The following is a 24,181-nucleotide window of genomic DNA, read 5'->3' on the forward strand; positions in this document are numbered from 1 at the left end:
CGATATATCTGGAATGGATACATCAGTAGAAGAAAAAGGCTCTCAGGGAGGATGAGCAGTGAATCATTTCTCTTTCCTTTTTTTCTGCTCTTTCTTTCCTCTGAGAAAATAATTGAGGGAGAAAACAAAGGCTGAAATTGGTTATTTATCATGTTTGTGTGTGCGTGCATCTTCTCACATTTGATGTGTACTGAAGCAGATAGGGACACAGGAGTGGGCTTATAGGTCAGCGGAACATCCCTGCCTCAACCCATCCTTACAGAACTGTGTATGCCTGCGTGCATACATGTATATATTAGTGTGTGTGGATGTACACTGAGTATACAAAACATTATTTCTATGACAAACTGACCAGGTGAATCCAGGTGAAAGATATGATCCCTTATTGATGTCTCAGTCAGTCAGTGTAGATGAAGCGAAGGAGACTAGTTAAAGAAGATTTTTTAAGCCTTGGGACATTTGTGACATGTATTGTATATGTGTGTCATTCAGAGGGGGAATCTGCAAGACAGGGTATCTGCAAGTATGGTAGTAGGTGCCAGCCGCACCGGTTTCTATCAAGAACTGCAACAATTTTTCACGCTCAACACTTTCCTACGTGCATCAAGAATGTTCCACCACCCAAAGGGCATCCAGCCAACATTTATTAGCATAGGAACAAAGTGTTGGAAGCATTGGATTAAACATGGGTCAATATCCCTGTGAAACGCTTTCGACACCTTGTAGAGTCCATGGCCCGACGAATTGAGACTGTTCTGAGGGCAAGTCAATATTAGGAAGGTGTTCTTAATTGTTTGTTATACTCAGTGCATACAGTTGAAGTCGGTAGTTTACATACACCTTAGTCAAATACATTTAAACTCAGTTTTTCACAATTCCTGACATTTAATCCTTGTAAAAATACCCTGTTTAAGGTCAGTTAGGATCAGCACTTTATTTTAAGAATGTGAAATGTCTGAATAATAGTAGAACGAATGATTTATATTTCTTTCATCACATTCCCAGTGGGTCAGTATTTACATACACTCAATTTAGTATTCGGTAGCATTGCCTTTAAATTGATTAACTTGGGTCAAACGTTTCGGGTAGCCTTCCACAAGCTTCCCACAATAAATTGGGTGAATGTTGGCCCATTCCTCCTGACAGAGCTGGTGTAACTGAGTCAGGTTTGTAGGCCTCCTTGCTCGCACATGCCTTTTCTGTTCTGCCCAAAAATGTTGTATGGGATTGAGGTCAGGGCATTGTGATGGCCACTCCAATATCTTGACTTTGTTGACCTTAAGCCATTTTGCCACAACTTTGGAAGTATGCTTGGGGTCATTGTACATTTGGAAGACCCATTTGCGACAGCTTTAGCTTCCTGACTGATGTCTTGAGATGTTGCTTCAATACATCCACATCATTTTCCTACCTCATGATGCCATGTATTTTGTGAAGTGCACCAGTCCCTCCTGCAGCAAAGCACCCCCACAACATGATGCTGCCACCCCCACAACATGATGCTGCCACCCCCGTGCTTCGCGGTTGGGATGGTGTTTTTCGGCTTGCAAGCCTCCCCCCTTTTCCTCCAAACATAACGATGGTCATTACGATGGTTTCAACAGACCAGAGGACATTTCTCCAAAAAGTACGATCTTTGTCTCCATGTGCAGTTGCAAACCGTAGTCTGGCTTTTTTATGGCGTTTTTGAAGTAGTGGCTTCTTCCTTGCTGAGCGGCCTTTCAGGTTATGTTGATATAGGACTCATTTTACTGTGAATATAGATACTTTTGTACCTGTTTCCTCCAGCATCTTCACAAGGTAATTTGCTGTTGTTCTGGGACTGATTTGCACTTTTTGCACCAAAGTACGTTCATCTCTAGGAGACAGAACGCGTCTCCTTCCTGAGCGGTATGACAGCTGTGTGGTCCCATGGTGTTTATACTTGTGTACTATTGTTTGTACAGATGAACGTGGTACCTTCAGGCATTTGGAAATTGCTCCCAAGGATGAACCATACTTGTGGAGGTCTACAATTTTTTTTCTGAGGTCTTGGCTGATTTCTTTTGATTTTCCCATGATGTCAAGCAAAGAGGCATTGAGTTTGAAGGTTGGCCTTGAAATACATCCACAGGTACACCTCAAATTGACTCAAATGATATGAATTAGTCTATCAGAAGCTTGTAAAGCCATGACATCATTTTCTGTAATTTTCCGAGCTGTTTAAAGGCACAGTCAACTTAGTGTATGTAAACTTCTGACCCACTGGAATTGTGATACAGTGAATTACAAGTGAAACAGTATGCCTGTAAACAATTGTTGGAAAAATGACTTGTGTCATTTACAAAGTAGATGTCCTAACCAACTTGCCAAAAGTGGTTGGAGTGGTTGAAAAACAAGTTTTAATTTGACTTCAACCTAAGTGTGTGTAAACTTCCGACTTCAACTGTATGTGTGCACTGTATGCTAATTCCCAGCCAAGCGCAGTGCTGTCAGTGTTATTAAATATAGTCTATGAGGGATATTCCTCAGCAAATCAATAGCTGACAGCCAGGAGATGGGAAAGCAGGATCTTTTAAAGCAAGATTCTCTCTCGCTCGCTCTCTCTGTCTCTCCCTCCCTCCCTCCCTCCCTCCCTCCCTCCCTCCCTCCCTCCCTCCCTCCCTCCCTCCCTCCCTCCCTCCCTCCCTCCCTCCCTCCCTCCCTCCCTCCCTCCCTCCTATAATCTCTCTCTCTCTTCACTATATCTCTACCATTCCCTCTAAATCTCTGTTGTGTCCTGTCTATTGCTCACTCACTCTCAATCTCCGGCTGTCCCTTTCTCTTGTCCTCTCTCACAGTGACCCTCTCTCCTTCTCCATCCCTCGCTCTCTCTCACACCCGCTCACATTCATTCATTCTCTCTTGTCTTGCTCAACAGATATGAAGAATATGTTTTTACATTAGCATAACACTTCTTTAGGCTAGACTGATCAGTTGGACTCATCTCAGAGGCTGTACGTCTTTATGTGTGAAGTGTCACGGTGTGTGTGTGTGTGTGTATGTGTGTCATATAACATGTTTATGATGGCTGATTTTATAACGCTGACAGGGCAGTTAAATAGAGTCTGCTGGTGCCTGTGTGTGTGTGTGTGTGTGTGTGTGTTTGTGTGTGTGTGTGTGTGTGTGTGTGTGTGTGTGTGCGCGTGTGTGTGTGCGTGTGTGCGTGCAGATGGGCGTAAGCATAAGGCAAGTTGGAATCCAACGATAGAAAGTCATTAACCCTTACCTTAATGATTGATGACCACTTTGGCTGGCCATCAATTATGTCCACGTCCAAGTAAAACTATGAGATCAAGTTGGTTACCCAGACACACACACACACAAGTCAGTGACTTAGCTCTACTCCCACTGGCCCACACTGGCACTCTGTCTAGTTACTACTTTCTCTTTCTCTTCCTCTCTCTCTCCATTCTGTTCTATACAGCCCCCACTTCATCCTTCTATTCTGCAGTCTATATCACTCTTCCCAGTATTACAAAAGTCTATACAGAGGCCCAGCACTGATAATTCTCCATTGTTTCCTGTGTCCCTGTCTGTAGCTCTCAGTCTATGGTGCTTTGACATAGTTAGCCAGCCTAGGACAGATGTACCCAGCTCTGGTCCATAGACACTCTACTGTCAGCTGTGAATATGATTATCTAGCTCCTCCAGTCAAGATACGATTATCTAGCTCCTCCAGTCCAGATATGACTAGCTATCTCCTCCAGTCCAGATATGACTAGCTAGCTCCTCCAGTCCAGATATGACTAGCTAGCTCCTCCAGTCCAGATATGACTAGCTATCTCCTCCAGTCCAGATATGACTAGCTAGCTCCTCCAGTCCAGATATGACTAGCTATCTCCTCCAGTCCAGATATGACTAGCTAGCTCCTCCAGTCAAGATACGATTATCTAGCTCCTCCAGTCCAGATATGACTAGCTATCTCCTCCAGTCCAGATATGACTAGCTAGCTCCTCCAGTCCAGATATGACTAGCTATCTCCTCCAGTCCAGATATGACTAGCTAGCTCCTCCAGTCCAGATATAACTAGCTAGCTCCTCCAGTCCAGATATGACTAGCTATCTCCTCCAGTCCAGATATGACTAGCTAGCTCCTCCAGTCCAGATATGATTATCTAGCTCCTCCAGTCCAGATATGACTAGCTATCTCCTCCAGTCCAGATATGACTAGCTAGCTCCTCCAGTCCAGATATGACTAGCTAGCTCCTCCAGTCCAGATATGACTAGCTAGCTCCTCTAGTCCAGATATGACTAGCTAGCTCCTCCAGTCCTGATATGATTATCTAGCTCCTCCAGTCCAGATATGGCTGGGTTGTGTGTCTCTCTGTGGGGGTAGGTGCTAGCCTCCTCAGGCCAGGCTTGGTTGTGGTGGGTCGGGTCACTAGTTTCATGGTTATCAGGGTGTACCCTCTCTCTAACTCTGCAAAGTCATCTTAAGAAGCTGTATAAACTAAGTATTAGTAAGGGTTATACTGTACTGACACAGGGCTGGGCCCACAGAGCAGAGGTCTGGGTTTTCGACGGTAATTGGTTTCTGTGAGTGGAGCAGCTTAGTTCACTACAGCTTTTCTAAAGTGTCTTGAATCCTGGCTTATCAGAGCCCAGAGACAGGAGGAAGAGATGGAGGAAGAGAGGGAGATTGAGGAAGTGAGGAAGGAAGATAGGGAGGAAGAGACATGGGGAAGAGAGGGAGGAATAGAGGGAGGAAGAGACATGAGAAAGAGACATGAGGGTGAGACGGGAGGAAGAGAGGGAGTAAGAGAGAGAGGAAGAGATATGAGGAAGAGATGTGAGGAAGAGACATGGGGAAGAGACAGGAGGAAGAGACAAGAGGAATAGAGGGAGGAAGAGATATGAGGATGAGACAGGAGGAAGAGAGGGAGGAAGAGAGGGAGGAAGAGACATGAGGATGAGACATAAGGAATAGAGGGAGGAAGAGAGGGAGGAAGAGACATGAGGATGAGACGGGAGGAAGCGAGGGAGGAAGAGAGGGAGGAGGGGCCATGAGGAAGAGACGGGAGGAAGAGAGGAAGGAAGAGAGGAAGGAAGAGACATGAGGATGAGACGGGAGGTAGAGACATGAGGAATAGACATGAGGAAGAGGCATGACGATGAGACGGGAGGTAGAGACATGAGGAAGAGACATGAGGAAGAGGAATGACGATGAGACGGGAGGAAGAGAGGGAGGAAGAGACATGAGGAAGAGACATGACGATGAGATGGGAGGAAGAGAGGGAGGAAGAGAGGGAGGAAGAGAGGAAGGAAGAGACATGAGGAATAGAGGGAGAAAGAGAGGAAGGAAGAGACATGAGGAAGAGACGGGAGGAATGGGGGGAGGAAGAGAGGAAGGAAGAGACATGAGGAAGAGACATGAGGAAGAGAGGAAGGAAGAGACATGAGGAAGAGACATTAGGAAGAGATGGAGGAAGAGAGGGAGGAAGATACATGAGGATGAGACATGAGGAAGAGATATGAGGAAGATACCTAAGGATGAGACGGGAGGAAGCGAGGGAGGATGATAGGGAGGAAGAGAGGGAGGAAGAGACATGAGGTTGAGACATGAGGAAGAGACGTGAGGAAGAGACATGGGGAAGAGACGGGAGGAAGAGACAGGAGGAATAGAGGGAGGAAGAGATATGAGGATGAGACAGGAGGAAGAGAGGGAGGAAGAGAGGGAGGAAGAGACATGAGGATGAGACGGGAGGAAGCGAGGGAGGAAGAGAGGGAGGAGCGGCCATGAGGAAGAGACATGAGGAAGAGAGGAAGGAAGAGAGGAAGGAAGAGACATGAGGATGAGACGGGAGGTAGAGACATGAGGAAGAGACATGAGGAAGAGGCATGACGATGAGACGGGAGGAAGAGAGGGAGGAAGAGAGGGAGGAAGAGAGGAAGGAAGAGACATGAGGAATAGAGGGAGAAAGAGAGGAAGGAAGGGACATGAGGAAGAGACGGGAGGAATAGGGGGAGGAGGAGAGGAAGGAAGACACATGAGGAAGAGACATGAGGAAGAGAGGAAGGAAGAGACACGAGGAAGAGACATTAGGAAGAGAGGGAGGAAGAGAGGGAGGAAGATACATGAGGATGAGACATGAGGAAGAGATATGAGGAAGAGACCTGAGGATGAGACGGGAGGAAGCGAGGGAGGATGAGAGGGAGGAAGAGAGGGAGGAAGAGACATGAGGATGAGACATGAGGAAGAGAGGGAGGAAGAGACATGAGGAAGAGACATGAGGAAGGGACATGAGGAAGAGACAGGAGGAAGAGACATGAGGATGATACGGAAGGAAGAGACATGATTAAGAGACATGAGGAAGAGACGGGAGGAAGAGAGGAAGAGATGAAGGAAGAGACATGAGGATGAGACATGAGGAATAGAGGGAGGAAGAGAGGAAGGAAGAGACATGAGGAATAGAGGAAGGAAGAGACATGTTTAAGAGACATGAGGAAAAGAGGGAGGAAGAGAGGAAGGAAGAGACATGAGGATGAGACGGGAGGAAGAGACATGAGGAAAAGAGGGAGGAAGAGACATGAGGATGAGACATGAGGAAGAGATATGAGGAAGAGACATGAGGATGAGACATGACTAATAGAGGGAGGATGAGAGGAGGGAAGAGACATGAGGGATAGAGGAAGGAAGAGACATGAGGAAGAGAGGGAGGAAGAGAGGGAGGAAGAGACATGAGGAAGAGAGGGAGGAAGAGACATGAGGATGAGACATGAGGAAGAGATATGAGGATGAGACATGAGTAATAGAGGGAGGATGAGAGGAGGGAAGAGACATGAGGGATAGAGGAAGGAAGAGACATGAGGAAGAGAGGGAGGAAGAGACATGAGGATGAGACATGAGGAAGAGATATGAGGAAGAGACATGAGAATGAGATGGGAGGAAGTGAGGGGGGAATAGAGGGAGGAAGAGATATGAGGATGAGACAGGAGGAAGAGAGGGAGGAAGAGACATGAGGATGAGACGGGAGGAAGCGAGGGAGAAAGAGACATGAGGAAGAGACATGAGGAAAAGAGGGAGGAAGAGACATGAGGATGAGACGGGAGGAAGAGAGGGAGGAAGATACATGAGGAAGAGACATGAGGAAAAGAGGGAGGAAAAGAGGGAGGAAGAGAGGAAGGAAGAGACATGAGGAAGATACATGAGGAAGAGACATGAGGAAGATACATGATGATGAGACTGGAGGAGGAGAGGGAGGAAGAGAGGAAGGAAGAGACATGAGGAAGAGACATGAGGTAGAGAGGGAGGAAGAGACATGAGGAAGAGACATGAGGAAGAGACATGAGGAAGAGACATGAGGTAGAGAGGGAGGAAGAGAGGAAAGAAGAGATGAAGGAAGAGATGAGGATGAGACATGAGGAATAGACAGGAGGAAGAGAGGGAGGAAGAGACATGAGGAAGAGAGGAAAGAAGAGAGGGAGGAATAGACAGGAGGAAGAGAGGAAAGTAGAGAGGGAGGAATAGACAGGAAGAAGAGAGGAAAGAAGAGAGGGAGGAATAGACAGGAGGAAGAGAGGAAAGAAGAGAGGGAGGAATAGACAGGAGGAAGAGAGGAAAGTAGAGAGGGAGGAATTGACAGGAGGACGAGAGGAAAGAAGAGAAACATGAAAGAGGCAGCGAGAGTTGAAAGGGGTGAAAGAGGGAGCGAGAGTTGAAAGGGGTGAAAGAGGGTGCGAGAGTTGAAAGGGGTGAAAGAGGGAGCGAGAGTTGAAAGGGGTGAAAGAGGGAGCGAGAGTTGAAAGGGGTGAAAGAGGGAGCGAGAGTTGAAATGGGTGAAAGAGGGAGCGAGAGTTGAAAGGGGTGAAAGAAGGAGCGAGAGTTGAAAGGGGTGAAAGAGGGAGCGAGAGTTGAAATGGGTGAAAGAGGGAGCGAAAGTTGAAAGGGGTGAAAGAGGGAGCAGGAGTTGAAAGGGGTGAAAGAGGGAGCGAAAGTTGAAAGGGGTGAAAGAGGGAGCGAGAGTTGAAAGGGGTGAAAGAGGGAGCGAGAGTTGAAAGGGGTGAAAGAGGGAGCGAGAGTTGAAAGGGGTGAAAGAGGGAGCGAGAGTTGAAAGGGGTGAAAGAGTGAGCAGGAGTTGAAAGGGGTGAAAGAGGGAGCGAGAGTTGAAAGGGGTGAAAGAGGGAGCGAGAGTTAAAAGATGGTACCATTTGAGCATTGTGCAGGGCCAACTGTCTGTCTGGGAGGCAGGTGTGTAGATTATTATCTGAAGCAAAAGCAGTTAGAGACACAGTAACATTAGCCTGATAAGGAACTAAAGCACAAAGTAGAGACAACATGCTGGGGGATAAACAACTCTTCTTTCCCCAGCCATGTCTGTTATGGATACACATGTGTCTCTTTTTTGGCATTTGTGTGTGTTCAGCGCTGTGCATGTGCTTATGGGTCTCTGAAGAGATTATGAGGTGAACAGCTTCAGAGAAAAGCACTGCAGCGCTCATTTCCATAGCAGCATGACAGAACAAACTGCAGTGATTCATGCTCCTCTTTAAAAACGTGTAGCAGGCAGGGAGGAGAGAAAAGAGAAAGATGAAGAGAGAGACGAATGAAGGAAGAGAGAAAGAGAGAGGGGGAGAGAGAGGGGGAGAGAGAGGGTGATGGGGAGAGGGACGTGAAAAGGCTGCAGTACTTCAAAAACGTCCCACTGTCAGTGGTTTAAACCTCACCAGCAGCCTGCTGCACAATCCTGCTGAATCACACACACACGAAGGGGGGGAGGGAGGGGTGTGGGAGAGTGGGAGGGAGGGAAGGTGTGAGAGAGGGGAGAGAGGAGTGTGAGAGAGAGAGAGAGAGAGAGAGAGAGAGAGTGTGAGAGAGAGGGAGAGGGAGAGGGAGAGGAAGGGTGTGAGAGTGGGGGAGGGAGGGAAGGTGTGAGAGAGGGGAGAGAGGAGTGTGTGAGAGAGAGAGAGAGGGAGAGAGAGAGAGAGGAAGGGGTGTGAGAGAGGGGGAGGGAGGGAAGGTGTGAGAGAGGGAAGAGAGGGAGGGGTGTGAGAGAGAGGGAGAGAGGAAGGGAGCGAGGTGTGTGAAAGAGAGGGATAGAGTGGGAGGAGTCTGACAGTGAGGGAGGAGGGAGGGGTGTCGGAGAGAGGGAGGGAGGAGTGTGAGAGAGAGGGAGAGAGGGAGGGAGGGTGTGAGAGACGGAGGGGGGGTGGAGGAGTCGGAGAGAGAGAGGGAAGAGTGTGAGAGAGAGGGAGAGAGAGAGAAAGGGGTGTGAGAGAGGGGAAGGGAGGGAAGGTGTGAGAGAGGGGAGAGAGGAGTGTGAGAGAGAGAGAGAGAGAGAGAGAGAGAGAGAGAGAGTGAGAGAGAGGGAGAGAGAGAGAGAGTGAGAGAGAGGGAGAGAGAGAGGAAGGGTGTGAGAGAGGGGGAGGGAGGGAAGGTGTGAGAGAGTGGAGAGAGGAGTGTGTGAGAGAGAGAGAGGGAGAGAGAGAGAGGAAGGGGTGTGAGGGAGGGGAGGGAGGGAAGGTGTGAGAGAGGGGAGAGAGGAGTGTGAGAGAGAGAGAGAGAGAGAGAGAGAGAGAGAGAAGGAATGGTGTAAGAGGGAGGGAGGGAGGGAGGGAGGGAGGGAGGGAGGGAGGGAGGGAGGGAGGGAGGGAGGGAGGGAGGGAGGGAGGGGAAGATTTAAAGGGAGCGAGAGGTGGAAGACGGTCAAACAGGCAATGTGACCAAGGGAGGGAGAGGAAGAAAGGAAAGAGAGGGATGACAAGGAAGAATATCAGAAAACAGGAAATTGGAGTGTGTTTGCCTCTCAGAAGAGGCAAAGAGGGCAGACAGATAGACAAGCAGACAGGGATGGAGGAGATGAGCAGAGAGAGTGTGTTAAAAGAAGAGGCAAAGAGGGCAGACAGATAGATAAGCAGACAGGGATGGAGGAGATGAGCAGAGAGGGAGTGTGTTAAAAGAAGAGGCAAAGAGGGCAGACAGATAGACAAGCAGACAGGGATGGAGGAGATGAGCAGAGAGGGAGTGTGTTAAAAGAAGAGGCAAAGAGGGCAGACAGATAGATAAGCAGACAGGGATGGAGGAGATGAGCAGAGAGGGAGTGTGTTAAAAGAAGAGGCAAAGAGGGCAGACAGATAGATAAGCAGACAGGGATGGAGGAGATGAGCAGAGAGGGAGTGTGTTAAAAGAAGAGGCAAAGAGGGCAGACAGATAGATAAGCAGACAGGGATGGAGGAGATGAGCAGAGAGGGAGTGTGTTAAAAGAAGAGGCAAAGAGGGCAGACAGATAGATAAGCAGACAGGGATGGAGGAGATGAGCAGAGAGAGAGTGTGTGACTCAGGAAGAGGAGGAGAAAAGCCACTGTCTCTAATTTATCTGCAAAGGCACTAATAGTGACCTGAATGACTGCACTAATTACTGCTGTCTTTTTCACACACTCATACATTACACACATCACCAAATCATTGCAAACTTTCTTCTGAAGCATATTGCATAAGGGGGCAAACTTAGATTTTGTTGAAGATGACTTTTTTACGCTCATTGCCTTTGATCGCCTGTGCATTGCAACTTGACTTAAGATTCCTCTAACTCTCTGCCTTCATCACTGAATAATGCTATGAATATTTATAGTTTTGTAAGTCTGGAACTATCTTGATATCTAAGCCTGGTTTGGTCCTGATATGTAGCTAGTGATGAATTCTCCTGCAGTCATTGAAGCTGCAGCAGCATTACACAGACACACCCTAATACGACTCAGAGACTAGGTAGTGATGAGGAGAACTCTCTTCCACTGGCAGAGACACTGGCAGAGACAATATCATGACAAACGGTGTTATTATTTTTTTCAAAACTCCTCAAGGCTAAAGGCAGTGCAAGTGTAGTCCATTATAACCATACAGGCAGTCACATACACTAGTCTGGAGGTGAAACAGACTGGTGTACCTTATCATCCAAGCCTTGTCCTGTCCGCTCACTGTCAGACTGTATTTAAATAAACATGATCTGGCCCTGTTGGATTTATTAATGTAACAGCTGTATCTGTGTCTTTTACACAAACACACTCACGCACGTGCGCAATAGACAGCGTTTAACATCTCTGTCTATCTTTGACTTGTATAAAACTGTTGAGACAGATTTTCATCACAAACATGATATGCTAATGCATTTCTCTCTCTTCTTTTCCCCCTCCCTCCCTCCCTCCCTCCCTCCCTCCCTCCGCAGGTTGTTTTCAGCTATGTAACGTGTTTCGTCAGAACATGGAGATCGACCAGTGTCTGCTGGAGTCTCTCCCGTTTGGCCAGCGCCAGCGGCTGGTTAGGAGAATGCGCTGTGACCAAATAAGGGCGTACTACGAGCGGGAGAACACCCTACAGAAACCAGGAGGCGGAGTCAAGGTCAAAGCCCCGTCCACCAGCCACAGGAAGAGGCACCGCATTTGCTTCAGCCTTGGTGATGTCATACAGGATGCCATCATACGGCACGATGACAAAGAAGGTGGGTGTGTTTATTTCTGTGTGTTTGAGGGCAGGAGGGGAGGGAGGGGGGGGGGGGGGGGGGGGAGTGTTAGCTACACTCTTTGAAAAAAGGGTTCCATAATGGTTCTTTGGCTGTTCCAGGGAGAACCCTCTTTGGTTCCATGTAGAAGGTCCTACAGCAGAAGAACCATTTTAGGTTCTAGTTAGCATACTCCCACTTGAGTGTTAAAGCTAGTTTTGATCTATTTCCAGGGTTTATATCTATCAGCAAAACTGTCCTAGATTTGTGAAGCCGATGCATCATATATGAGTTCTATAAGATTCCATTTGAACTATTGAGTTCTGACAGTTCTATGAGCTTTGAGTCAGTGCAAACAGAATAGACAGTGGAGGGTTTCAGCTTGTGAGTAGCACTGAGTAGTACTGAGTGACACTGAGTAGCACTGAGTAGTACTGAGTAGCACTGAGTAGTACTGAGTAGCACTGAGTAGTACTGAGTAGCATTGGGTAGTACAGAGTAGCACTGAGTAGTACTGAGTAATACTGAGTAGCACTGAGTAGTACTGAGTAGCACTGGGTAGTACTGAGTAGCACTGAGTAGTACTGAGTAATACTGAGTAGCACTGAGTAGTACTGAGTAGCACTGAGTAGTACTGAGTAATACTGAGTAGTACTGAGTAGCACTAAATAGTACTGAGTAGTACTGAGTAGCACTGAGTAGTACTGAGTAATACTGAGTAGTACTGAGTAGCACTGAGTAGTACTGAGTAATACTGAGTAGTACTGAGTAGCACTAAGTAGTACTGAGTAGTACTGAGTAGCACTGGTTACATGAGCTCTATTGGTTCTGCATTTACTTCATTCTCTGCAAGGCGGGGGACCCTTTCAAACATCACACACGCTCGCGCACCTCCCTCCCTCCCTCCCTCCCTCCCTCCCTCCCTCCCTCCCTCCCTCCCTCCCTCCCTCCCTCCCTCCCTCCCTCCCTCCCTCCCTCCCTCCTCTCTCTCTCTCTCTGTCTCTCTCTCTCTCTCCCTCCTCTCTGTCTCTCTCTCTCTCTCTCCCTCCTCCCTCTCTCCCTCTTTGTATTCTGTTCCTCCTTCAATATTCTCTTAATTTGCTCTCCCGAGATTCAGTTGCTAATCAGTATTCTGCTGAGAGTGTGTGTGTGTGTGTGTGTGTGTGTGTGTGTGTGTGTGTGTGTGTGTGTGTGTGTGTGCGTGTGTGTGTGTGTGTGTGTGTGTGTGTGTGTGTGTGTGTGTGTGTGTGTGTGTGTGTGTGTGTGTGTGTGTGTGTGTGTGTGTGTGTGTGGCAGCTGGGAAATGGATGTGTTAAGGGTGAGGAGTGGCCATTAGCTTTACAGTATTAGCTCATTCTTCACACTGTTTACAGGCTAGTCAGGACACTAACTCCTTCAGACACACACACACACACACACACACACACACACACTCTCACTCTCACTCTCACTCTCACTCTCACTCTCATGCAAACACACCTAGCTAATATACAGAGCCAAATGCAGCTCTTGGGAGACAATCAGATGTAAGTATTAAGGGATCAGTCATGACAACGGCGCAACAATCACAGAGCTCAGATGTTATTGATTCAGCCCAAGTCACCTGTTTCTGCCTGAGACTTTGCAGCAAGGATTAGCAGTCCCGGTATTCTGACTGTAGTCTCACTCTCCAGGACAGTTGGGCAGATTTACTTTTTTACGTGGTGTGTGTCTGCACGTGTGTCTGTGTGTGTATGTGTGTGCATGTGTCTCCGTGCGTGCCTGCATGTCTGTGTGTCTGGAACCCCTATTCTAACCACTAAGAGTTTCCCTATTAGGGATTCTGCCGAGGCCTCAGAGGGGAGAGAGGGCGCACTTGTGAGCCTGACTCTAAATCAGGCAGGGATCTGAGGGAGAGTTAGAGACTACCATTAAGGCCACAGGCCCATACACACAGAACTGCAGTCAAACACACTTTATGTCTTCATGAAGTATCATTACTACTGAATACTCTATGAGGCTCAGGGGAGACTTGCTGCCTTTGCTATAGAAACGCATTTATCTCACTATGGCCTCCTCGTTCTCTCTTCTCTCTTTACTTCCTTTCCCTTAATCATTCTCTCTCTCTTTCTTCATCTCTCTCTCTCTTTCTTCCTCTTTCTCTGACTACCCTTTCTCTCCTTATTTCCCTCTCTCCATCCCTCCCTTATCTCTCTTTCCACCCATGCTCTTGAATTGCCAGCTATCTGTGTCAGACCTCCCAGCAGCCATTGCAGGTTACTATGCTAATCTCCCTCCTTTGGCCAATGAGCTTCAGTTGGGGTCCTTGAGAGCAGCTGGTGTGCCCATGCCACTGCTCAACGGAAACCTGCCCTTTGACTGGACATGAATTGCCACTGTTAACCCCCAACTAGAAAGCCTAATCACCATTTCAACAGCATGGTAGAAGACTGGCACAAGACTGGCTTTCGTTATGGTGGGTATAGTCATCTGCCAACCAGAGGTCTGACTAACTAGACTTGGAACACTCACGGCCAGGTTGGTCAGTGTTGTTAGAATTAGAATACTAGAATAGTTAGAATAGTGAGAAGAGTCATTTTAAAAGGATCTCTATGGTGTTGGACAAGATGTTGTACTGCAGTCTGGATGTTCCATGGATAGGCTACATTCAGTGTAGAAGGTTACATGATGAGTAGTCTAATTGGACTCCATTGGACTGAATTGCATGTTTGCTGTTGCTGCTATTAGTGCATCTTGACTGCTCCTATGTTCATCTTTGCTCTGTTGACTACCTACTCCTTATTAAGGGAACAGTTTGTGGTAGTGCTTTGCAGAACGTTTCTCTCTCCATCCAACTTCATTCTATATCAATTTATATGCAGGGAACATGGTAGAAGCTGTTCGCCTCATAAACGCTTCTACCTGGGAGGGATCAGGGAACATGGTAGAAGCTGTTCGCCTCAGAACAGCTTCTTCCTGGTAGGGATCAGGGAACATGTTCGCCTCAGAACAGCTTCTACCTGGGAGGGATCAGGGAACATGTTCGCCTCAGAACAGCTTCTACCTGGGAGGGATCAGGGAACATGTTCGCCTCAGAACAGCTTCTACCTGGGAGGGATCAGGGAACATGTTCGCCTCAGAAACGCTTCTACCTGGGAGGGATCAGGGAACATGTTCGCCTCAGAACAGCTTCTTCCTGGTAGGGATCAGGGCACATGTTCGCCTCAGAACAGCTTCTTCCTGGTAGGGATCAGGGAACATGTTCGCCTCAGAACAGCTTCTACCTGGGAGGGATCAGGGAACATGTTCGCCTCAGAACAGCTTCTTCCTGGGAGGGATCAGGGAACATGTTCGCTTCAGAAACGCTTCTACCTGGGAGGGATCAGGGAACACGTTCGCCACAGAACAGCTTCTTCCTGGGAGGGATCAGGGAACATGTTCGCCTCAGAACAGCTTCTTCCTGGGAGGGATCAGGGAACATGTTCGCCTCCGAACACCTTCTTCCTGGGAGGGGTCAGGGAACATGTTCGCCTCAGGACAACTTCTTCCTGGGAGGAATATGGGAACATGTTCGCCTCAGAACAGCTTCTTCCTGGGAGAGATCTGGGAACATGTTCACCTCAGGACAGCTTCTTCCTGGGAGGGATCTGGGAACATGTTCGCCTCAGAACAGCTTCTTCCTGGGAGGGATCAGGGAACATGTTCGCCTCAGGACAGCTTCTTCCTTGGAGAGATCTGGGAACATGTTCGCCTCAGGACAGCTTCTTCCTGGGAGGGATCTGGGAACATGTTCGCCTCAGTACATCTTCTTCCTTGAAGGGATCTGGGAAAATGTTCGCCTCAGAACAACTTCTTCCTGGGAGGGATCAGGGAACATGTTCGCTTCAGGACAGCTTCTTCCTGGGAGGGATCAGGGAACATGTTCGCCTCAGGACAGCTTCTTCCTGGGAGGGATCTGGGAACGTGTTCGACTCAGGACAGCTTCTTCCTGGGAGGGATCAGGGAACATGGTCGCCTCAGGACAGCTTCTTACTGGGAGGGATCAGCGAACATGTTCGCCTCAGGACAGCTTCTTCCTGGGAGGGATCTGGGAACGTGTTCTTCTCAGGACAGCTTCTTCCTGGGAGGGATCTGGGAACATGTTCGCCTCAGGACAGCTTCTTCCTGGGATGGATCTGGGAACATTTCTGGAATTTCATCCTTGTCAAAATCCTTAATCATTTATGGAGAGGAGGAAATGTGTAAATACACCCAATGTGGAAATGCCTAGGGTTCCATATGGGGAGGTAATTTAGGGGGCTTGCCTTTGCCAAGCTTCTCAAACCCTGTAAAACTGGAATACCGGACTCAGCGCAAAACATGAGGAAAAGGTAGGATATGTAGAAAACAAATCAATGCTTGGTATTCCACAGGGACCTCAGCTCAGCCTGTTCTTCTTGGTGATGATGGGAGAAACATAACACTCATAGTTGAATGTAGCTGATGGGGTTTTCACTTTGCTTTTTTTTGCGAATGCCTTTTCTGGTGGTGAATCTCTCATTGAAGTGAAAAGCCATGAAATGACAGCGATGGACTGTGTCCAAACGGTTTATCTAGCCACAGCGAGCCATTGGGATATTATGATGCATGACTGTGCAGTCGGTGGTATGAATGTCTTCTGCATTAGATGTGTTAGGTCCTTGTCATAAACACCCCACCTCCCTCTGTAATTACTTTTATTTTTGAATTTTTGGCATCATTCATTCTTGATTGATACACTATTGGCCACTGAACCAAAAGAGTTGAGAAAACAACAGCTTGTAATGTGACTCATTAACATTTGAAGGATGCAGTGTGTGTGTTTGGCATCTCTCTCTTTCTCTCTCTCCGTCTGTTTGTCTATCGTAATTAAACTTAGTCAGTATGGAGCTGGCTTTGGGCACAGATTCACAGATACACTAGAAACACACTCTGCTGACAAGGCAGGATGGTAATAAGAGATCGAAACACACACACTCACACCCGCACAAAACACACACACACACACACCCACACCCACCCACACCCACACCTTATCAGCAATCACTGGCAGACTATCGGATGGAAGCAGATAGGAAAATAAACAGCAAGGGGAGGAGGAGATGTGGAGCGGGGTAAAGAGATTGAATGGGGAAAATGTGAAAGGGGAGGAGAGGGGGCTATGAGATCAAAGAAGTAGAAAGTGAGAAACAAAGACAAGGAAACATCTGGGAGGGATGAAGGAGAAGAAAAAGAGACAAAGAGAGACTCAAGCCCTATTTATCAGCCTGATTCCTCCCTGCCATATGTAAACTGGGACTTGCATGCCTAGTGACATTTGGTGAAATTGCCTTTCTAAAGTCATCTCTTAACTTCATCAGTGGAAGGGACGGCTGTGACCGGAGCATCTGTTCCCCTTCAGAGGCGTGGAACCCCAAATCAATTCCCATCATGTTGTTACTGTACCGTTCCAGAATGAAATGTAATATTCCAAGCTGGGGTATGATTGGTATATAGCTGTGATATTTAGGTGGTATTGGATGTTACATTCGCAGCAAACATCATATCTCTGATGAGATTGAGTCTATATGAATGATTTTTATTCTCTTATATGAGGTTAGAATGGGGTCTGGTCGAGAGATACACTACATGACCAAAAGTATGTGCTCGTCGAACATCTCATCCAAAATCATGGGCATTAACATGGAGTTGGTCCCCCCTTTCCTGCTATAACTGCCTCTACTCTTCTGGGAAGGCTTTCCACTAGATGTTAGAACATTGCTGAGGGGACTTGCTTCCATTCAGCCACAAGAGCATTAGTGAGGGCGGGCACTGATGTTGGGCAATTAGGCCTGACTCGCAGTCAGCATTCTAATTCATCCCAAAGGTGCTCGATGGAGTTAAGGTCAGTCAAGTTCTTCCACACCGATTTTGACAAACCATTTCTGTATGGACTTCTTGTAGTGCACGGGGACATTGTCATGCTAAAACAGGAAAGGGCCATCCCCAAACTGCCACAAAGTTGGAAGCATAGAATCGTCTAGAATGGGATTGTATGCTATAGTGTTGATTTCCCTTCAGTGGAACTAAGGGGCCTAGACTAAACCATGAAAAACAGCGACAGACCACTATTCCTCTCCCAACCAATTTTTCAGTTGGCACTATGCATTCGGGCAGGTAGTGTTCTCCTGGCATCCGCCAAACCCAGGTTCGTCCGTCAGACTGCCAGACTATAAAGCATTTGGCGGTCCCATTCTGTGAGTTTGCGTGGCCTACAACTTCGCGGCTGAGCCGTTGTTGCTCCTAGACGGTTCTACTTCACAATAACAGCACTTACAGTTGATCAGGGCTGCTCTAGCATGGCAGGCATTTGATGAACTGACTTGTTGGAAAGGTGGCATCCTATGACAGTGTCGCATTGAAAGTCAGTCTTCAGTAGGGCCATTCTACTGCCAATGGTTGTCTATGGAGATTGCATGGTTGTGTGTTCGTTTTTAAACACCTGTCAGCAACGGGTAATACACTCATTTGAAGGGGTGTCCACATACTTTTATATATATATAGTGTATAGATTTTACCTGGGTATGACAAAGTGGCTCCCTCCCCAGCTCCAGTTAACACCTAATAATCATAATCTAGTCTTTGTGTCTCAATGCCTATAGACACCTGTTTAATATTAGCTCATCTACCCTTTGTTACTCCATATGATCTAACCCAAAGAAGGTGTTTTAATATCAGATTTATACATTGTGATGACATGATTATGTGATTGTGTTGTCATTGATTTATTAGTTAGATTTCATCCTACATCACATCAGAGTTTGATAATGGTTGAGATTCCTTTTCATTGTTTGCACTAATGTACTGTACAGTAGCATCAGCATCAGTGTGTGGGTGGGTGTCATGCCGTACAAGCATTACACGTTCAACTGAGACGTCCTGTCGCTTAATTAAGACAAGTGTGATTACATGTGGGAAGGAGTGACATATCTTTCACAATCTGAAGAAGGGAAATCACCCTCTCTCCTCCTTCTCTCCTCTCCCTACTCTCCTCCTCGTCTTCACCTCTCCTCCTCCATCTCTCCCTCTTCTTCCTCTTCTTCCTCCCCTCTCTCTCTCCCTCCTCTCCATCCTCTCCTCCTCCTCTCTCCCTCCTCTCCTCTCCTCTCTCCCTCTTCTCTCCATCCTCTCCTCCTCCTCCTCTCTCCCTCCTGTCCTCCTCTCTCCCTCTTCTCTCCATCCTCTCCTCCTCCTCCTATCTCCCTCCTCTCCTCCTCTCTCCCTCTTATCTCCATCCTCTCCTCCTCCTCCACTCTCCCTCCTCTCCTCCCCTTCCCTCTTCTCTCCATCCTCTCCTCCTCCTCCTCTCTCCCTCCTCTCCTCCTCCTCTCTCCCTCTTCTCTCCACCCTCTCCTCCTCCTCTCTCCCTCTTCTCTCCCTCTTCTCCTCCTCCCCTTGACTCTGTCCTTTATTGATCAACAGGTATAGATCTAAACAGACAGACAGACATACAGTGTGTAGTCTAGCACCAGTAACACTGTGTCTGTAATCAGCTCTCTGAGATTGGAGGAGGTAGAAGCACTAATAGCTTCCGCTGTCATGGATTCATGTCTTCATCACCTCAGAGTTTAGCACCACACACACCGTTGTAAAGACAAATAGCCTACATTCACAGTTGCACTAATTGCATGTGAGGTTGGCATTTATTAGGATTACTAATGTACCAGAGACAGCTCTGCAGAGTGGTCACTAGTTGGAACAGCCACAAAGTCATAAAATCAGATTTTAAACAAGACAATCTGGACCCTCTCTTTCTAAAATTATCTGCCGAAATTGTTGCAACCCCTATTACTAGCCTCTTCAAACTCTCTTTCGTACCGTCTGAGATTCCCAAAGATTGGAAAGCTGCAAAGGTCATCCCCCTCTTCGAAGGGGGAGACACTCTAGACCCAAACTGCTACAGACCCGTATCTATCCTACCCTGCCTTTCTAAGGTCTTCGAAAGCCAGGTTAACAAACAGATTACAGACTATTTCGAATCCCACCATACCTTCTTCGCTATGCAACCTGGTTTCAGAGCTGGTCATGGGTGCACCTCAGCCATGCTCAAGGTCCTAAACGATATCATAACTGCCATCGATAAGAGACATTACTGTGCAGCAGTATTCATCGACCAGGCCAAGTCTTTCGACTCTGTCAATCACCACATTCTAATCAGCAGACTCAACAGCCTTGGTTTCTCAAATGACTGCCTCGCCTGGTTCACCAAATACTTCTCTGATAGAGTTCAGTGTGTCAAATCGGAGGGCCTGTTGTCTGGACCTCTGGCAGTCTCTATGGGGGTGCCACAGGGTTCAATTCTCGGGCCGACTCTCTTCTCTGTATACATCAATGATGTCGCTCTTACTGCTGGTGATTCTCTGATCCACTTCTACACAGATGACACCATTCTGTATACATCTGGCCCTTCTTTGGACACTGTGTTAACTAACCTCCAGACAAGCTTCAATGCCATACAACTCTCCTTCCGTGGCCCCCAACTGCTTGTAAATACAAGTAAAACTAAATGCATGCTCTTCAACCGGTCGCTGCCCACACCTGCTGCCCGACTAGCATCACTACTCTGGAATATGTGGACAACTACAAATACCAAGGTGTCTGGCTAGACTGTAAACTCTCCTTCCAGACTCACATTAAGCATCTCCAATCCAAAATTAAATCTAGAATCGGCATCCTATTTCGCAACAAAACATCCTTCACTCATGCTGCCAAACATACCCTCTTAAGCTGACCATCCTACCGATCCTCGACTTCGGCGATGTCATTTACAAAATAGCCTCAAACACTCTACTCAACAAATTTGATGCAGTCTATCACAGTGCCATCCGTTTGGTCACCAAAGCCCCATATACTACCCAGCACTGCAACTGTATGCTCTCGTTGGCTGGCCCTCGCTTCATACTCATCGCCAAAACCACTGGCTCCAGGTCATCTACAAGTCTCTGCTAGGTAAAGCCCCGCCTTATCTCAGCTCACTGGTCACCATAGTAGCACCCACCCATAGCACGCGCTCCAGCAGGTATATCTCACTAGTCACCCCCAAAACCAATTCCTCTTTTGGCCGCCTTTCCTTCCAGTTCTCTGCTGCAAATGACTGGAATGAACTGCAAAAATCACTGAAGCTGGAGACTCATATCTCCCTCACTAGCTTTAAGCATCAGCTGTTGGAGCAGCTCACAGATCACTGCACCTGTACATAGCCCATCTGCAAATAGCCCATCCAACTACCTCATCCCCACACTGTATTTATTTATCTTGCTGTATTTATTTATCTTCTGCACATCAATCACTCCAGTGTCTAATTGGTATATTATAACTACTTCGCCACTATGACTTATTTATTATCTTACCTCCCTTATCTTACCTCCCTTATCTTACCTAATTTGCAGACACTGTATATAGATGTTCTTCAACTGTATTATTGACTGTATGTTTTGTTTATTCCATGTGTATCTCTGTGTTGTTGTATGTGTCGAACTGCTTTGCTTTATCTTGGCCAGGTCGCAGTTGTAAATGAGAACTTCTTCTCAACTAGCCTACCTGGTTAAATAAAGGTGAATAAAATGCTTAAAAAAATTAACCTAGCCCGAACCTTATCCACACTGCTAACCCTAATGCCTAACCCTAACCTTAAATTAAGCAAATTGTTGTGTTCATGAATTTTGACTTTGCAGCTGGCCCATCTAGCGGAAACCGGCCAGTTAGAAGCTGGCTGGTTGTCACTGCCACATATCCATCCCTTTCCCAGGTGCCTTTGTAGTGAAAGGTACATGTCGTGCTGTGACATTGGGCCAAAACCTCTCTATTGATGTAATGAGAGAGAAAGAGAGAGAGAGAAACCAGCAATTTGTTTCTCAAACAAAAGGCAATGACTGACTCTGTGAACCTTGATCTGTTTCCCAAACAAGGAACATCTAACCAATGTGTGAATTTAGCCGGATACAGCACTTGAACAAAAGTAAGAGTGTAGTGCTAAGTAAAATGAATACTTGAACTCATTTGTTGTTAGATTTGCTTAGTGCAAATGTAATTTAGATTTCATTTCTTAAAGATGCACTATGCATAAATCGCTCTACCATTTCCTGGATGCTAAAACTCTAATAGTTCGCCTAATTTCAGTTTATGTAACAAAACAATCAAGTATAGTGTAGAGCAGGCTCTCTCCTTATTCTCCTACTCCTCTCTCTTTACTCTCCTCCTCCTCTCTCTTTACTCTCCTCCTCCTCTCTCTTTACTCTCCTCTTCCTCCTCTCTCCTTACTCTACTCCTCCTCCTCTCTCCTCACTCTCCTCCTTCTCTCTCTTTACTCTCCTCCTCCTCTCTCGCTACTCTCCTCCCCTCTCCTCCTCCTACTCTCTCCTTACTCTCCATCTCTTCTCTCTTTAATCTCCTCCACATCCTCTCTCGCTACTCTCCTCCTCCTCTCTCTTTACTCTCCTCCTCCTCTCTCTTTACTCTCCTCCTCCTCCTCTCTCTTTACTCTCCTCCTCCTCCTCTCTCTTTACTCTCCTCCTCATCCTCTCTCGCTACTCTCCTCCTCCTCCTCTCTCCTTACTCTCCTCCTCTACCTCTCTCCCTACTCTCCTCCTCCTCCTCTCTCCTTTATTCTCCTCCTCCTCTCTCCTTACTCTCCTCCTCCTCTCTCTTTACTCTCCTCCTCCTCTCTCCTTACTCTACTCCTCCTCTCTCTTTACTCTCCTCCTCCTCCTCTCTCCTTACTCTCCTCCTCCTCTCTCCTTACTCTCCTCCTCTTCTCTCACTACTCTCCTCCCCCTCCTCTCTCTTTACTCTCCTCCTCCTCCTCTCTCTTTACTCTCCTCCTCCTCTCTCCTTGTCTTCTCTCGCTACTCTCCTCCTCCCCCTCTCTCTTTACTCTCCTCCTCCTCTCTCTTTACTCTCCTCCCCCTCTCTCTTTAATCTCCTCCTCCTCTCTCTTTACTCTCCTCCTCCTCTCTCCTTACTCTCCTCGTCTTCTCTCGCTACTCTCCTCCTCCTCTTCTGTAGTTGAACATACTGTAATTGTTCACCAGTGGCTCGCTAATGTTGTGGAGACTGGAGGGCCTCTGCCAGGTCTGACACATTTTTACATTTACGTTTTAGTCATTTACAGATGCTCCTATCCAGAGAAACTTACAGGAGCAATTAGGGTTAAGTACCTTTCTCAAGGGCACATAGACAGATTTTTCACCTTGTTTGCCCGGGGATTCAAACCAGCAATCTTTCGGTTACCGGCCCAACACTCGTAACCGCTAGGCTACCTGCCACCCTATAGTACAAGGACATTCCCCCCGACTGGAATGAGTAGAGACATGTTCTCCTGACTGGAATGAGTCTGACTTTCTGTGTCTACATCCACAGAAATGTGTCTCTATGTCTGATCTGACTCTGCATCTAACTGATTTGGAGACTGTCGAGTCATCAGGAATCTATTCAACTCTGGCATTTGGATTCAGACTGCATTCCATTCAGTGTTTGCGTTCTTGTTGCATCTGGTAAGAGTTTGGTGGCAGAGAAGGGACTGTATGACAGCCAGTATGTGGTAATCTTTTGGAGGGCTGAAGAGTGGAATATGCTGATGGGGAGGATAGAGTCATATTTTACTGTGAAGAAGAGTGGATAAAAGACTAAGTCTGTAGGGGAGGTCTGGAATTGACTGAGAACATCTAGTGATGTGGTAAACCCTACTGGACTCTCTCGCTCAACCTCTCTCTCTCACTCTTGCTCTTTCTCGCTCTCTCTCCCTAAATGTCATTGTTCCTCCATCCTCTTCTCTCCAGCTCTCTCTCTCTCCCTAAATGTCATTATTCCTCCCTCCTCTTTTCTCCAGTTCTCTCACTCTCCCTAAATGTCATTATTCCTCCCTCCTCTTCTCTCCAGCTCTCTCTCTCTCTCCTCTTCTCTCCAGCTCTCTCTCGCTCTCTCCTCTTCTCTCCAGCTCTCTCTCGCTCTCTCCTCTTCTCTCCAGCTCTCTCTCTCTCCCTCCTCTTCTCTCCAGCTCTCTCTCGCTCTCTCCTCTTCTCTCCAGCTCTCTCTCTCTCCCTTTTCTTCTTCTTCCTTTTCTCTACATTTCCACAACGGCTCCCATCTGGTTGCCATGGAAACTCCACATATGTCTCCCACAGCTGTTTTGCCGTTTTCCCAAAAATGACAGCTGGTTGTTTCTCTCTCTTTCTCGCCCACTCTCCCTCTGTCTCTTCAGAGCCAAACAGCCTGATGAAACAGAGCACACAGATGAACACGCTAATGCATGGCAAAAGAGGAATAAGGTATTTTGCTGCCAAACCACTCCCTGTCTTAGTAGGACTGCTAAGCATGTTAATAATGAAGGGAGAATATCCGTTGGTTTTTCTGACTGGATATGAGCTGGGTGGTTGTATGGTGTATATGGGATGGAGAAGGTCTTAGAGTGTGTAGAGACACAGCATAATGGACCACAGCAACACTGAATTAGCATGTTACCCACGTGACTACACATCAACTTTGAGAGCTGGTGTCAGCCAGACTAACACTGAATAGTACCTGCTAATCAATAGTAGAACAGGACAGTGGCTTGAGTTGGCATATGGACCACTAGTAGAGCAGGACAGAGGACAGTGTTGATACTTGGACCAATAGGAAAATGGAACATTGGGTGGTGTTGACGTATGGACCAATAGAGAGCGCTGGAAAGTGTTGACATGATCCAATAGAATA

The 24,181-nt window shown here is 47.2% G+C and overlaps 1 protein-coding gene across 1 annotated transcript in view; it reads left to right on the forward strand.

Moving 5' to 3' along the window:
* The window catches only part of LOC110504559 (unconventional myosin-XVI), a 223,858-nt gene that overhangs the window by 3,065 nt on the left and 196,612 nt on the right, over window positions 1–24,181 (forward strand). Inside the window, exon 2 of the mRNA XM_036975024.1 lies at window positions 11,180–11,452. Coding sequence (XP_036830919.1) covers window positions 11,180–11,452 — 273 coding nt within the window. The remainder of the gene's footprint in view (window positions 1–11,179; window positions 11,453–24,181) is intronic.

The sequence above is a fragment of the Oncorhynchus mykiss genome, chromosome 3, assembly GCF_013265735.2.
Source record: "Oncorhynchus mykiss isolate Arlee chromosome 3, USDA_OmykA_1.1, whole genome shotgun sequence".
Lineage (NCBI taxonomy): Eukaryota > Metazoa > Chordata > Actinopteri > Salmoniformes > Salmonidae > Oncorhynchus > Oncorhynchus mykiss.